An 18163-nucleotide genomic window follows, 5' to 3' on the forward strand; every position below is an offset into this window, starting at 1 on the left:
ATAAGATTCAATTCTAACGCGGACCGGAACCGGAGGCGATGTTAATGGAGCCGCGCACGTCTTGTTGAGGATCCATCTGCACTCGTCCTCAATGGTCACCTTCTGTCCGAGCCTATCTTTCTGCTTGCTGCAGTCCGCATCAGAGGATGTACGCGGAGGGAAGCACGCCAGACACTGAGCCAGACGAGTGCCAGAAGAAGACATCATGCTTCTCCAACATCAAAATATTCCTCATATCAGAATGTGCCTTAATGTTGGCACAGGGCACTGTAGGAGCCTATCTGGTGAGTCGAGCCATTAACAGACGCAGCTCATACTGCGTACGCACTGTATGTGGATGACATTGAATGGTGTCCGGTGCGCATCGCTTATCTTTTCCCTAAAGCGATAGAAATAAACTGCATCGTGAGGTATAGGGCTTCTTGCGTGTGTACCGCGACTGCTTTATTTCCTTTTGATTTAGAGGCGCTATAATGAAAAATGGTCATCGGTCCAGTGAGTGGCCCAGTGGTCAAACACCTCTCTCTCTCCTATCCAATCCAACATTATGTGCATCAGCGGCTCCAAGGTAATCTCACCGAACGATTACCTTATTTAGTCTTTGAGCCACTTATGCACATAAAAATGTCAGAATGATCAGATATGGCAAGCCGTTTTGGCATTTATTCCTTAAAATATATTACTGTTGTACTCATTTTCTAATTACTAGACGTAGTCTGATATTGACCAGTACTTTTTTTCAATTTCACCATTAACTTTACAATTAATATTCAGTGTCTAGTAGGCCCTATCGGTGACTGGTCACTATATAGGGACAATATTACAATATAAATTACTTACCTTTTTTGCATGCTTATAACCATTTTAATCAATTTGTCATTTTTTGTGACTTTTTGGTTGAAATTTGGTAGGGCTAATGGAAAATATTTTGCTTACTAGTGCATTTACAGTAATGTTTATTAATGTGGATCATCTCTGATAAAAAAAAGGAAATGTTTGCTATTAAATTTTATTGGGGGTCTTTGATTCCAACTATTTGGAATCAAAGTGTTTTGGATTCCAGTGTTTCCAGTTGTTGTTGGTACTTATTTTGGTTTGTTCTTTAGTAAAAAAAAAAAAAACATTTGCTAACATTAGGCTATATATTCTAGTTTTCTTAGTATATTATTACTAACCTTTTTAATTGAACTAAAGTATAAACTGAACTAAAGACATAAATAGTGATTCTGACTAGTCATTACATACTGTACAACAAGGAAAAAGAAAATGCAACTTGGTAAGAAATGTCACTAATAACAATTAGCATAAGTACTCTGAAAAAACGGTGCCAAACAACAGAATTCAGTAACAAAAATTAGCAATTTGTTGCCAGTAACAATATTGATTTGTTACTAACATAAACATAGAAACTAGTTAGTTTAATGGGAATAAATGTTTAAACAATCTGCCCTAGACTTCATGTTAGCTTTCAGTACAAGAGAAAGATGCACACATTACATCACTACATGAATGCATCTGCTCTGTAGGGTTGGGTTAAAGCGATATGATTGATTTATCATTTTCCCTAGCGATGACTTATGAAATTGCCTGATGAACAATTCTGCCCTACCTTGTGCTTTATCTGAGGTATTTAATATGTTATGTATGAAAGGTGACTTGAATGGCACACTATTAAATTGTTTAAATAATTGTATAAAATACTCAAAGTCCAAGTCCATAATAATTACAATTTGTCAACACTCATATGGATGTTTACATTTGATTTATACCTTCAATACTGCATTTGTGTTCTCAACAAAATCTCACCAATCTATTATGTTGTTTAAGATCCTTAAGCCATGAATGAATTATTGTTAGTTTTGAATATAGATTTTTCAGTTTAAAGACAATTAGTGATTTGGTGTCAGTTCAAATGTGCATACAGCTTTGTAACATTGTATGTTTCTTTATATTTTAGGTCAGTGTCCTCACCACGCTAGAGCGACGTTTCAACTTGCAGAGCGCTGACGTGGGTGTGATCGCCAGCAGCTTTGAGATTGGCAACCTTGCCCTCATCCTATTCGTCAGCTACTTTGGGGCCAGGGCCCATCGGCCGCGGTTGATTGGTTGTGGGGGCATCGTGATGGCTCTGGGAGCGTTACTGTCAGCGCTGCCTGAGTTCTTGACCCACCAGTATGAATATCAGTCTGGAGAGTCACGACCTGTGGGACAGGGAAAGGATGTGTGCTCCAACACTAGTCGAGCAGGGCTCTCGGATCCTAGTTACATCTGTGGGAATAGAACCAATACCAACATGATGTACCTTCTGCTGATCGGAGCTCAAATGCTTCTGGGGATTGGAGCGACACCCCTGCAGCCTCTGGGAGTGTCTTACATCGATGATCACGTCAGACGAGAAGACTCTTCCCTTTATATTGGTGAGAGTGATCTGCACAACCTTTTTGTGTTATGTACACCCCCTCAGCCCCATCAGTAAGGCTAAAGTACCCTGACATCATCGGTATTGTAGATGACAAACTTAGCCAGTAGCTCATTTATTTTACTGCTATATTCTCCCCAGTGAAAAAAGTAATATATTTTTTTCATATTAAGTATAGTTCAAATCTATTACCATATTTACTGACATATCGCTTGAGACTTACTAATATAAAATGATAATTAAACTTTATGTGGAGTACTACTTACTACTCATGTATGATGCACATTTCTTAAACTAAAATGTGTTTTAATGTCACTATTGATGTGGATTGTATGATCTTAATAATATCGGTCTTTAAATGCAAGTGTACCTAAAGTATACTTGCAGTAGTTCCACTTTAGCACAATCAAATATACTTCAGTAGATCTTTAGTTGGACTTCAGCACTACTTCATTTTTCACTAGGCCTACTACAATATGAAACATGCACACATTATATTTTGTTCTTTTACTTTAATAAGAAACAGAGATAATATACTTTATTAAATCTATTATTAAAAACCTTTATGAAAATAATTAAAACAATGATAATTATTGCAGTAATAATGATAATAATAATAAATTATCATTAGTATTATTAATTTTGATTGTTGTAAATTGTTCAGTTTTGTCTATTATAGAAAATTAGTAAAGTAAAAATGTATTGAGTTATAAATGTATTTATTAAATAATATGATCAGATACAACTTTTGATTTTAATAATGTAAATAATAATATAATAATTAACAATAAAGTAAATTTTTAACACAAACTATGATTAACATGCTTAGATTATATTATCTAATGTTAACAAATGTAAAGTTTTACCTAAAATAAAAAAAGTATTGTACACTGTTGGTTCACAACACCTAATATATAGAACATTATTGTAAAATGTTACAGATTGTTCTGAACAGACATATTTGCCTTAATCTGGTTTACTCCATTTTAGGAGAGACCAATAGCACCTGCTTAAAAAGCTCCCCTTTTGCACTTGAACCAGGTGCCATGGTAATCACCAGCATCTACACCAAACAATAGGAAACAGTGAACTAGTGGTGTAATATGTTGGACCTAGAGAGTTTGTGTTTGTTACCACAGTAGCCCGAGAAAGACTCTTTGGATATCTCACTCAGTATATTTTAGAAGCTGTATTTTAAAGGCCCTCAAATGGCACTACTTGAACCCCTGCAAAAGTGTCTGTAAATGTGCTGGTCAGACACTAAAAGAAACACTACAAAGTACTGTTGTTGTTTTAGGGTATATCATGTAGCAGTACCGTCAATATCCTGCCGTTGCAGCAATTACAGCACTTACTATTATTAATGATTTATAAGCCACAAAAGGTTGTATCCTTAGTGCATCCTGAATCTTGGAGGACTCTCTGGCAGAAAGCTATTGTATGAAGATACACAAAGAGCATAGATATTGTATATGGCTGGAATAGCTATAGTAATTTAGGTTTGCAGGGAACTCACTTGGGAAATTTCCAAGTATCAAGCTTAAACCCATTGGTTTAGTGTTGTGCGCCACTGTCTTAATCTCCTGTTGCCATGTTGTTAAGGAGTAAACAAGAAGCAATAATGGCCTTCGGTGCCTGTTACTTCTGCTATGAAGCTAATGTGTGCTGGCTGCTCTGTCAACCCCCAGGCAGCTCACTCTCCCTCTCTCTCTATTCTTCTCACTCTCTTTCTCTCGCATGACTACAATGATTCTCCATACATTTGATACAAATAAGGAACAGATCAACCCCAGACTTTAATGTCTTAAAAATATCCTGATATAAAACCCTAGCATGGAAATTGATCAATATATGACTATCATAGATGAGTAGCGTTCAAAGGCCCAGAAGATAGTTGTGAATGTCTGGGGGTTTCCATGTGTGCTTTTTACAGCATTTCTGCTTTATCTCCTTTCCTGCAGTGTTTCTGATGTCTTTAGCATTGAGCTGACTTGTCTGTGTAACCCATGCAAGCTTCTTTCTCTCTTCATTTTACTTCTTTTAATACTTTTTAGCCTTTAAACTGGACCTATCTCCCATTTAAGCAAAATATAAACTAGCACAAACATGAACATCCTCTTTGGAGACAGTCTTTGCTGGTGGGCATGGTGGAATCAAGTTATTTAGCTGTTTGATCACAGAGGCTCTGGGTCTTTCGTAAAGGCACAAGCAGAAAGGCCTATCTGTTTTAAGTGAATTATCCAGCATCTGTATTCATACTGAATACCAGAGTAAGAGAACTGGTCTAGGATTACATTCTCTTGTGAGGGGTAACATTAGGACTGACATACATGATCTAAGGTGCTTAATCAATTTCATCCAGGCTAATGGATAAAACTAAACCACTTTTTAAAGATCAGAGCAAATATACCATTAAAGGTCTTGTTACAGACCTTTCTGCACTTAACTTTACAGCAAGGAGGTGAGGTTCATTCTTTCCATAGTTAAGGCCAAGGATGATTACTATAATGGTAACTAAAAAGTTTTAATAATCATTCTAATTCAATGAGAATAGTTAAGTCCACACCACAACTACACAATAATGACACAAGAACGATATCATTGGAATCACTTTCAAAATTATTCTTTCCAGCTGAAGAATGATAAAAACAATAACAGCCAATCAGAATACTGTTTTAAAGCGCTCAAGCATTTAAAGTGGCAAACGAGCGCCGTTTCTCAAAGGGAAGGCTGCATCCTCCGGAGGTCACATTTGTAGGCTGCATACGTCATCAAGCCTGGTTTATTTCAGTTAACTGAGCATTACAAGTCAAAAGCATATTACAACAATTTACACTTAATGTATAACTAAGAATAATGGTCAAATGTATAACTGTTAATATTCTAAAATAAGATGATCTTTGTGACGTATGCAGCCTACAAATGCGATCTCCGGAGGATGCAGCCTTCCGTTTGAGAAACGTCCGAGAACTGCAGCACACTTATGACAAACAAAACAGACCGTTCTTCCGGGTAACTGAAACCGGTGCTATGTTCATGTCTCTTGTATCACATCACAGACTCACTTATTCTTGTTCATACAAACACAACTGACAACATTTTGCATCTCAGTTATTGAATAGAGTGAAAATGGCCTTTGAGGATCTCAGTATTAGCATTACAGTAATATTATTGTAGTGTTTGTCTAAACCGATGGGTGTATGCAGTATGCAGAATTTTTTTAATTATAAAATAATTTTAGCTCAGTCTGAAATTTGATGGCGTCAGTGTGTTTTTTTTTTAAAGAAAGTAATACTTTTATTCAGCAAATATGCATTAAATTGATCAAAAGGGACAAAGGCTTTTATAATCTTATATTGTTCTTTTAAACTTTTAAAGAATCCTGAAAAAAATATGTATCACAGTTTCCAGAGAAATCTTAATAGCACGGCTGTTTTTAACATTGATATCGTAAGAAATGTTTTTTGAGCACCAATTCAGAATCTCAGGAATAAATTACTTCTAAATTTATCTTAAAACAGAAAATAGTTATTTTAAAATTAATATTTCACTGATTTGATTGTATGGTGCATAATTGGTGCAAATGCAAATGGTGAGCATAAGAGACTTTTTTCAAAAACATTACCAAGCCTAAACTTATGAATGGTAGTGTATTTATTTGGTAAATAGGCATGTAATGCATAAGAGAATGAACAGTCTGTCATTATCCCAAAATAATCCCCTTCAGGATGAAACAAGATTATCCCATCGGCTTTGTCTCATTATCTCTCACGTTAATTTATAGTAGTATATGGCTGTTTGTGTACTTCAGTGTTCTCTGTTAATGATTATGCTGTGCTGCTTCTGTGACTGGACAGATAATTACTCGCTGAAGGGTATACAGCTGATGGTACAACATGTACCAACACATGTACAATCTATATATTGGCCTCTACTCTTTTAGTAGAGATATGATAATCAACAGAAATGTGTGTATTTATCAGATTTTACATAAACGCATCAGGTGCCGGTTATTGCAATGATGATGTAGTAGATTATGTAAATTAACTGTTTCACGCAGAGAATATTTAAAATGTACAAAATAACTAAATGAATAGCTCTTTTACTTTTACTTAAGGTTCTCTCTGAATAGAATATGATATAATTCTCCTTCTGTAATAATTCTAATAATAATAATAAATTCTAAAATTTTGCCCTAAAAAGAGGCTATTTACATAAGCAGCTAGATGGTTAGTGCTAACGCCTTGTTAACTGAAGGGTTTGAGTCAAGGGCTTGAACAAATTTAATTTAAGTGAAATGACAATAGTTTAGCAAAGACTTTGCATGAATGAATTTACTTTTCTTGAATAACTTCTTTGTCTAGTATAACTCTAGTCTTTGGTATTGCATTACAGGTATCTTATTCTCTACACTGGTGTTTGGACCAGCCTGTGGTTTTATTCTTGGCTCTCTGTGCACCAAAGTTTATGTTGATGCAGCCTTCATTGACACAAGTGAGTGCTGGCATCAAAAATGGATACACTGAAATATGATTGACTTTTGTTATTTTTTGTAAGTGGTTTTACATAAAGGCACGCTGTTAAATCAATACATGTAATGAAACATGGTGTCTCAGTAAATATCTCATCAGATCTCTGTTCGCTCCTAACAGCCACGCTGGACATCACTCCTGACGATCCGCGCTGGATCGGTGCCTGGTGGGGCGGCTTTATCATCTGTGGCCTTTTCCTCTTCCTCGCCTCGTTTTTCATGTTTGGGTTCCCGCAGTCGCTGAACGAGCCTGGGGAGGGCCCGGGGGGTGAGAGTGAACAGGCCATGCTGCCTGCTGAGCTGGTGCAGGGGTATGAAGGAGTCAAAGCCTCAGATGACCCAGAGATCAACACTGGCCTCACCTGCTGCCAGCACCTGCAGGGTGAGAGAGAGGACAAGACAAAGAGAGTCTAAACACACACAGATCATGCATTAGTGTTTTATAGGCAATCGTACATAAAATAATCATTTTGTTTGATTTATCATTGTTGTCAGTTCATTATTTATAGTAGTTTTAGAACAAGACTCGTTTCTCCAAATGCTGTAAATAGATTGCAAAAAGGATTTTTAAACAGGGGTCTGGGGACCCCCCAGAGAGAAAAAATAAAACGTATTGTATTATAATGTAACATTTATATAAAATTTGTCAAACAGAGCATGTTAAAGACTTTAATATGTTTAATGCAATATTTTTAACACATTAATTTTATATTCCTATTTTTTTATCACAATTAATTGTAGACCAGTTTTAAAGACACTTCTTTCTTTTTTTTGCTCTATATAAATAAATTAAAATTAAATTAAAATTAAATTAAAATAGTTTTATGTTGTAACCTTATGCTAAAATGGTTTATGAAATTCTAATACAAATATATAAACTAAAGTACATATTTATAAAGTTCTTTATAATACTATAAGGCCAGTAATTCAATTTTGGGAAGTGTTGTCTTTATTGTATCATGCTTAATGTTTTCTTACACAATTTAAATGGTTCTTTAAATATAAAAATCAGTAGCTGTCATCATATTTTAATAAAAGGACCCCTTAAAAGGGGGCATCAAATGTGCAGATCCTTGACATGAACATTTTTAAACCCCTGGATTACATAATTCTCTATGGGAATTTAAAAATGTCATATTTTCCTGATCATCCACTAATATGAGTCTAATTTCTTCTCAGTTATCCCTAAGGTGACTAAGCATCTGCTGTCCAACCCGGTTTTCACCTGTGTCATTCTCGCTGCCTGCATGGAAATCGCTGTGGTGGCTGGATTTGCTGCCTTCCTAGGGAAATATCTCGAACAGCAGTTCAACCTCTCAACGTCCTCCGCTAATCAGCTCCTAGGTAGACAAATACTGAATATTTTCAAAACTGCACAAAAACATCCAACTCATAAAATGCTGTTTCATATGAAATCCCTGCAAGTAACTGAAAGCTGCCTATCAAATCTGTGAGTTTTCAGGTATGACAGCAATCCCCTGTGCTTGTCTGGGCATTTTCCTGGGTGGACTCCTGGTGAAGAAGTTGAATCTGTCTGCGTTAGGGGCTATTCGTCTGGCTATGCTAGTCAATATCATCTCTACGGCCTGCTACGTCTCCTTCCTCTTCCTTGGCTGTGATACGGGCCCAGTCGCTGGGGTTACTGTTGCCTATGGCAACGAGTGAGTAGAGCGCTTCACCATAAAAGCCTCACACAAATTTTTAATGATCCACAACAATTGACAATAAATTCAGACACTCAGAGTATAAAGACTTTAGTGTTCAAATCACAAAAGCACTAAGCTGAATTGCAGCATTAATTTTACAGAGGATCAGACTCACTAAACTATGAATTTGAAGGGGAACATGTGGTCCTTCTTTCATCCCGTATTCATTCTCTCCATTTAGGAGTCTAGGTTCATGGGAGCGGATGGAGGCCGCATGCCTGTCAGGCTGTAATTGTTACACGTCTTCTCTAAGCCCCGTCTGTGGCTCCAACGGCATTACCTACCTCTCTGCTTGCTTGGCTGGCTGCACTAAAACCGTGAGTCTCCTCCCACATCTATTCATATTCATACAGATCAGTAAACTCAGACATACATCTGCCTCCAGGGGTCATTGAAATAAGAGCTTTTGAGCATGCTCATTTTTTCCTCTTTTAGATACATAAGTTCCCTATAAATCCTGTTTCCACCACTGAATAAAAATAAAAAAGGTAATTGCGACATTTTATCTCACAATTGCAAGTTTATATCTTGTAATTCTGACTTTATAACACGTTTGAGACTTTATATCATGCAATTCTGACTTTAAAACTTGCGATTGCGAGTTTCTATCACACAATTCTGAGAAAAAAGGCAGAATTGCAATTTCAAATGCATTATATTATTGAATTAAACTCACAATTGTAAAAAAAATAATATTTTTTTCTCTCAGAATTGGATTTTATAACTAGCAATAGTGAATTTATTGTGTTCTGTGTTCAGTTCAGAGAAAAGAAGTCAAAATTATGAGATATGAACTTGCAAATGTGAGAAGAAAGTCAGAATTGCAGGAAAGTATGGTGGCTCAGTAGTGCGCAATACAATGAAATCTCCACTACACAATGGAAACAAGTCTCAACACAACGAAATTAGCACAACACAATAGAAACAAGCTGCAACACAACGGAAGCAAGTTGCAAAACAATGGAAATAAGTTGCAACAACGAAATTGGCACAACACGACGGAAACAAGTCGCGACATAACCGAATTTGCACAACACGACGGAAACAAGTTGCAACTAGTGTTGTTTTTGGCGGCCTGTTTTAATTTTAGTTTTAGTCTAGTCTTTGTGTGAAGCTGTCATTTTAGTTTTTATTAGTTTTAGTCACGTTCATACTCTTTTTAGTCTAGTCAAGTTTCAGTCAACTAAAAGTCTGAGCATTTTAGTCAGAATTATTAGACTATTTTCGTCTAGTTTTGGTCGATGAAAACCGATGACATTTAGTCTAGTTTTAGTCAATGAAAACTGCATTTTAGTCTCTTTATAGTAATGCAATTCTATTTAACCCAGTAAATATAGTATAAGAACCTAGTAGCAGTGGCATACCGTGGGGTTTTAGTCAGGGCCTTCAGTAAGCAACTGTAAACTACATGCAAGTTACACATCTTACACAGCTCTGTTACAGCTAACGCCGCACACAGGCTCTCAACAAACAATGACGGCTGATCAACTATTTTAATAGTAGGCTAGATTGGGGTGGGTTAAATGCAGAGTAAATTTCCCTACATGGTCAGTAAAAGTAATCCGCCAATACACGGGTCACTATGCACATTCATGTCACTCTAAAATGACGACGCACCCAAAGCAGCAAAACTGTACAAACTCTGGACATCCACACACCACACCACAGTATTATCAACATACCACCTACACCTCCATAACAATGTGCATGATACAATACTCATCAAATTATAAAGCACTCACCTGTCACTTGTAAATAAAGTCCATGGGTCTGTCATTCCATGCCCCTTTACTCGGATTTAAAAGTAAACACGGCATAACAAAATAACTTGTGCTCGGTGCAATCTGTTAGCCACTCATAGTTGCAATCTTTGAAATGGCGCATAAAACCTTTGCAGGCCTTTGTTAGCGAATTCACTTTGGGTGTAGGTCTTCCTTTCTCAGTTATTCTCTTTTGTCTGCAAAAGAGCGCCTTGAAAAAGACGATTTTAGTAGATCGGCAACAAGATCTGGTGTAGGCGCCGATGACTGCAGCTGTCATTTTCTTTTCGTTTACTTTCATGTTCATACCTTGGAAATCCCTGATTAAAGGGACGGTCTAACGTTGGTGATAGCACTGGGCACATAGCTGGACCCAGAGGGCGGGCTGTCATTGAAAGTCAAAATTTGATTAGCTGATGATTCTGTCACTAATGCTTGTAACAAATCAGATGCGACGTCTTTCAACAAAAGGGTGGCACTATCTGTAGTGCTGGCCTCTGACTTTTTTTATGTAGGATATTCCAGTTCAATCAACCTCAACTAAACTAACAAATGAAAATGATACCTAAATAATCAATAAAAACATTTATCACACAATTTAATTTTTTATAGGTCCAGCAGAGAAGGCCCTGCTTCCCCTGACGGCCCACACTGCGCGGCTAGTAGTACAGACGAAACCAAAATTTTCTTTTAGCCAAACCCATTTCAAACAAGGTTATCTTATTATATTATTGTTACCTTATAGACTTAAGAATACATCCATTCCAGACAACGAAGACGTTCTGATTTGAATTTACAACATTTATTTTACCAACCAAACATGTTAACAAATTTGTTGTCATCTTCTAAATAATGCTTGAGTGGGGCTTGAGGAAGTGACGTTGCCTGCATCTGCGCAGTGCAACCTGATGCAGCCCCAGAAGAGACACGGGAAACAGAAATACTGCAAAATAATAATAATAACACAACTAAACGAGACGAAATAACGTTATAACATTTTGTTTCGTCATATTTTGGTCAACGAAAATGAAGAGACATTTTAGCATAGTTTTTATTTTGTAAACCACATTTAGTCTTGTTTTTATTCGTCAACAATATTGCATTATATATTTAATTATAGTCATCGTCACTTGACCAGCATTTACGTTGCGTCTCGTCTTGTTTTCGTCACGTGATAAAGGTTCGTTGACGACAATATTTAGTCATAATTTTCGTTTACGAAAGCAACACTTGTTGCAACACAACGGAAACAAGTTGTAACATAACCAAATTGGCAACGGAAACAAGTCGCAACATAACCAAATTTGCACTACACAACGGAAACAAGTCGCAACATAACGAAATTGGCAACGGAAACAAGTCGCAACATAACGAAATTGGCAACGGAAACAAGTCGCAACATAACCAAATTTACACAACACAGTGGAAACAAGTCATAACATAACGAAATTGGCAACGGAAACAAGTCGCAACATAACCAAATTTGCACAACACAATGGAAACAATTCGTAACATAACGAAATTGGCAACGGAAACAAGTCGCCACATAACCAAATTTGCACAACACAACAGAAACAAGATGCAACACAACGGAAACAAGTTGCCACATAACGAAATTGGCAACGGAAACAAGTCGCAACATAACCAAATTTGCACAACACAGTGGAAACAAGTCACAACATAACGAAATTGGCAACGGAAACAAGTCGCAACATAACCAAATTTGCACAACACAACGGAAACAATTCGTAACATAACGAAATTGGCAACGGAAACAAGTCGCAACATAACCAAATTGGCAACGGAAACAAGTCGCAACATAACCAAATTTGCACAACACAACAGAAACAAGATGCAACACAACGGAAAAAAGTTGCCACATAACGAAATTGGCAACGGAAACAAGTCGCAACATAACCAAATTTGCACAACACAACGGAAACATGTTGCAACACAACAGAAACAAGTCGCAACATAACGAAATTGGCAACGGAAACAAGTCGCAACATAACCAAATTTGCACAACACAACGGAAACATGTTGCAACACAACAGAAACAAGTCGCAACATAACGAAATTGGCACAACACAACGGAAACAAGATGCAACACAACGGACACAAGTCGCAACATAAAATTGTCTCAACACAATGGAAACAAGTCACAACACAATGGAAACAAGCCACAACAAAACAGAAACAAGTTGCAACATAATGAAATTGGCACAACACAATGGAAACAAGTCACGACATGACATAAAATTTGCACAACACGACAGAAACAAATTGCAACACAACGGAAACAAGTCGCAACATAAAATTGCCACAACACAATGGAAACAAGTCGCAACATAAAATTGCCACAACACAATGGAAACAAGTCGCAACATAAAATTGGCACAACACAATGGAAACAAGTCACAACACAATGGAAACAAGCTGCAGTGCAACGGAAACAAGTTGCAACATAATGAAATTGGCACAACACAATGGAAACAAGTCATAACAACGAAACTGGCACAACACAATGGAAACAAGTCGCAATATAACAGAAACAAGTGGCAATATAACAAAATTGGCACAACACAATGGAAACAAGGCGCAACACAACAAAATTGGCACAACACAATGGAAACAAGTCGCAACACAACAGAAACAAGTTGCAATATAATGAAATTGGCACAACACAATGGAAACAAGTCACAACATAATGGAAACAAGCCGCAACACAACGGAAACAAGTTGCAACATAATGAAATTGGCACAACACAATGGAAAGAAGTCACAACATAACAAAATCGGCACAACACAATGGAAACAAGCCGCAACACAACGGAAAAAAGTTGCAACATAATGAAATTGGCACAACACAATGGAAACAGGTCACAAAATTGGCACAACACAACGGAAACAAGTTGCAACACAACAGAAACAAGCCGCAACATAACGAAATTGGCACAACACAATGGAAACAAGCCGCAACACAACGGAAACAAGTTGCAACATAATGAAATTGGCACAGCACAATGGAAACAGGTCACAAAATTGGCACAACACAACGGAAACAAGTTGCAACACAACAGAAACAAGCCGCAACATAACGAAATTGGCACAACACAATGGAAACAAGCCGCAACACAACGGAAACAAGTTGCAACATAATGAAATTGGCACAGCACAATGGAAACAAGTCACAACACAATGGAAACAAGCCGCAGCGCAACGGAAACAAGTTGCAACATAATGAAATTGGCACAACACGATGGAAAAAAGTCGCAATACGACGGAAACAAGTTGCAACATAATGAAATTGGCACAACACAATGGAAACAAGTCACAAAATTGGCACAACACAACGGAAACAAGTTGCAACACAACAGAAACAAGCCGCAACATAACGAAATTGGCACAACACAATGGAAACAGGCCACAACACAACAGAAAAAAGTCGCAACACAACGGAAACAAGTTGCAACATAATGAAATTGGCACAACACAATGGAAACAAGTCCCAAAATAACAAAATTGGCACAACACAACGGAAACAAGTTGCAACACAACAGAAACAAGCCACAACATAACGAAATTGGCACAACACAATGGAAACATGCCGCAACACAATGAAATTAGTCCTATGCATTGTGATGTGATGATTTCACTGTGTTGTGGAGATTTCATTGTGTTGTGCACTACTGAGTTTTTATCCATCAGTTCTGTCTTTCTCGCAATTGTGTGTTTATATCTCACATTCGTCAGTTTATATAACACAGTTCTACGAAAAAAAGTCAGAATTGCAAGATAAAAAGTCAGAATTACCATTTTTTTCTTTTTTTGTTCAGTGGTGGAAATGGGCTTCCATGGTCCCCTTTGTCTCAAATCTTAGGTTGTTTTTTTCTCTTGATGGTCGCCTGGAAATCCCCAGAGCAGCGCTCAAGATCCATCATGAAATATGCACTCAGATCTGCTCTCCCTCCTCTCTCTCAGAATCTGACAGGCTGTAAGTGCATCGCCCATGGCGACGGGCCTGGTACAGCCATGCCGGGAAAGTGCTCCAGCCCAGGCTGTCAGCAGGCCTTCCTCACGTTCTTAGCAGTTGTGTGCGCATGCAGCATGATCGGAGCCATGGCCCAGACTCCATCCGTCATCATCCTTATCAGGTAATGCTGCTGACATCCTTTGAATTAAAAAAAAAATGTTAATGAGTCTTAATCAATCAAATTGTCATCTGCACATCATAATGAACTACAATGTAATAAACAATCAGTTGTTGTTGTCTGTAGAACTGTGAGCCCAGAGCTGAAGTCATATGCCCTTGGAGTTCTCTTCCTGTTGCTCCGGCTGCTGGGTAAGATATTTGAATAACAAGTAACACCTACAGTGTCTCTGCAGGATAATTTTACAATTTGTTTACAATTATTTTAAGCATGCATCTTTATAATTATATAGTTCGGTTACACTACACATACACAGTATACACTACCATTTAAAATAATTTTTACAATAGTTTTTGAGTCTGTAAGATTTGGTGCTCAAGAAACATTTTTATTTTCAGCATTGAAAAACATTGGAGCTTAATATTTTTGTGGAAACTGGGATACATTTCATAAGGATTCTTCGAATAGAAAGTTCAAAAGAACATAAATCTTTTGTAACATTAAAAATGACATGATGTTTTCTTCAAAATGAAAAACTCTAGAATGGTAACAAATTTGTAAAGCTCATAAAAGCACATTTTTACATTAAAGCAAAAATCTTATCAGGACATTGGAAACAAGTACAATACAGTCACACTGAGCCATGTTTTCCATGTTCCAGGTTTCATTCCTCCACCTCTGATTTTTGGCATTGGGATTGACTCCACCTGCCTACTATGGAGCTCCGTATGCGGCATTAAAGGGGCCTGCATGCTTTATGACAACATAACCTACCGTTACATTTATGTCAGCATCGCTATCGTTCTCAAATCCAGCGCCTTCATTCTCTATGCCGTCACCTGGCAGTGTCTGCGTCAGAACTACTCCAGGTACATTAAGAACTGTGAGGACTACCTGACCCCAAGCCAGCTGTTCGCCTCCAACCTCACCCTGGACAATCTGGGCAAGGACATTGTGCAGAACCCTTCCAACCGCACCAAGTTCATTTACAACCTAGATGACCACGCATGGAGCGAGAACATGGAGTCAGCCATATAGTCCCACCCCAAAGAGGGCCAGCCAGCCTATATGCACATGCTAATTCAGTCTCATATCGCTTTTATTCAAAAGAAAGTCCATATATAAGCCAATTTCTGCACATTCCCGCTGCCTGGGAGAAATAGGCACTCTTTTAGCATATCCAGGGTGTTTTGACTAAACAGAGCCAAATGAATTTGACTGTTACTGTAGTCAGGACTTGTATATGCTGGATGTATGATAAGGAGATGAAACACATCCATCAAATTAGGGGATGTGCTAGGCTGCAGTTCCAAAACTGAACAATTAATCTTCCATAAGTCAAAACTAGCCCCAGTTTACATATACAAGCACCTTTTTAGGTTTCATTTTGAATGGTCTTTTTAGTATTTTTTTAAGAAATGTAAAGAACGTTAGCATATAAGTTCTATGAGATATTAGCTAATACGTTTACTTGAATATTGTGAGGCTATGGAAATTTATGTCTATTTTTATGGAGGGTCTTAGAAAGCTTGATGTTATTACTCGATATCTCCTCTGTACAGGCATTAGACTTAAAAACGTAGATACAAGTGCAGAGATCACACACGTCATGTAACCTATTAATCAACCTAAAAACATAATAGTGAACATTTTAGGCCCATGTCTGTGAAAATGTATAGCTTGAATAGACAAAAGGCTCATTAGTTTTGTGATGCCTCGTTATTTGTCACCTGCAGTGATTTAAACTAAAGCAACATGCAACATTAATCAATAGTTGTTATCAAGCAGAGGACATTGAAGGATGGAAGGATGGATTTATTTCAATGCATGCAGGTATTGCATGTTGATGCATCAGAGCAGGCGCATGGAAATTAAAGAGAGAAATTGTTTTGGTGAAGGTAGACATTTCCCTTCTATTACTCCAGCATCTTCTTAAGTGGTGTTTTATAATAGTATTACGGCACCTTACGTACTTTTTTCTTCCAATCTGTCATCAATATGTTCAAGGAAATTCGCTTGGAAGACCAAATGCTAGAATTAACAAGGTTTTACAACAGTAAGTAGCAAAACCTTTTTTTTGTTCTTTAATGTTGCAATATATGAAGCAAGAAATAAACAAAGAAATGATTTATGAACTACTAAAATATTAATCTGAGTTACATAAAATAATAATGAACAAAAATTAAAACATTTTTGTATGACATCGGACCTATGGATTTGTTTAATATACTTATGAATTATTTTCTATGTTTTTATATATAAAAAAAAAGACATGTTAAAAAAAAAAAGGACAGGACGGTGGTGGATATATGGTAATGTAATAAAGCTAAATGCTCTTTATAGAGGAAAATGATTTGTTTTTCTGCTGCTTTTCAAAGATGGTTTACTGGATGCAAGTACACTGAAGAGACCCACATAGGGCAAAACCCAAACCCATTATCACCCTTCATGTAAATGGCTTCCCAAGCACATTATTTTAATGCACTGCAATATACGCCAAAACGCTTGATTGCTTGAATGTTGAGGCCGGTGTCAATACAAATGAGATGATATAAGAATGATGTCATTGTTTATATAATCATTCCTCTCTATAGATAATTCATTGCCGTAAAAGTGCCAAAGTGATGCCATTTAAGTGTTCTGAGTTCTCTCCGAGAGGCAGTTTTTCATAATGCTGGAATTGTATATTACCGCGAGATGCTTTATTGTATTGTATGTAGACATATGTGATATATTAAGCAACCATTACACCTTGTACATAGTGACATTTAAGTCTATTCTTTCCAGAATGTAGAACATAGCGATGCTTTAGGCTTTTACAGGTGATGTTACAAGTCTTAACTTTGGACAAAATATATATTATTGTTAATTGCAGATGGAGATTGTTATGCTTACAGAGGAATGTTGTGGTATATTTTTCTACCCATGTCTGTATTATGAAGCTTATGTGTAATGACCATAAAAGGTGTACGAGTTTAAAAAAATTACATGAACAACTATCTGCACTAAAACATGGACTCTGCATTTTTATTATTATTTATTTTATTATTATAAAATTTCTCTGTTGACCAAGCAAAGGTCTCTGCACAAAGCATTTATCACAGAACAGGATTATAGCAAATGAATATGAAACTGAATTATTTACAAGCACCTTGTGCTTTACGGAAAGTTGTTTCAGATTATGGAATATGCTTCACAACATGTCTAAATGTATCTTGCACTTGTTTTCTAACTTAAGGCAAACAGGACCGTTTCTGCATTCTTTTTTTAAACCCCAAAGTCAGTATCAGTTTTTTGCTAATATCATGCCATACAAATGTACTGAATAAATGCAGCATTAGTAGGTTGTTCTCATTTACACAGCTGAAAACATTAGCCTCTTTATAATAAATAAATGGTTTAATGTTTTCAATCCATTATGTACTACCTTTAAGTTTTCACCTTAAAAAGTTTCAAAACCATACTGTAATCCCCTAATTTTGACAGTGAACTCCCTTTGAGTGTAGGGGGCTCTAAAAATACACGCAACTATATACACACACATTTGCTTTAAATCTGATTTCTTTGCATTCAGTTTTACAAGCATGATCTCCTAT

The 18163-nt window shown here is 36.9% G+C and overlaps 1 protein-coding gene across 1 annotated transcript; it reads left to right on the plus strand.

The window, feature by feature from the left end:
* Nucleotides 1-146: 146 nt before the first annotated feature.
* Nucleotides 147-17574, plus strand: slco3a1b (solute carrier organic anion transporter family member 3A1b; the record flags this gene model as incomplete). The annotated part of the gene is made up of 10 exons (XM_079444702.1): nt 147-284; nt 1958-2417; nt 6815-6913; nt 7072-7332; nt 8130-8294; nt 8413-8611; nt 8838-8973; nt 14398-14570; nt 14694-14758; nt 15229-17574. 10 exons carry the CDS (start codon nt 147-149, stop codon nt 15603-15605), a joined length of 2073 nt encoding a protein of 690 aa, XP_079300828.1. The 3' UTR covers nt 15606-17574.
* Between the last annotated feature and the right edge of the window lie 589 nt (nt 17575-18163).

The sequence above is a fragment of the Barbus barbus genome, assembly GCF_936440315.1.
Source record: "Barbus barbus genome assembly, chromosome: 2".
NCBI classification, from domain to species: domain Eukaryota; kingdom Metazoa; phylum Chordata; class Actinopteri; order Cypriniformes; family Cyprinidae; genus Barbus; species Barbus barbus.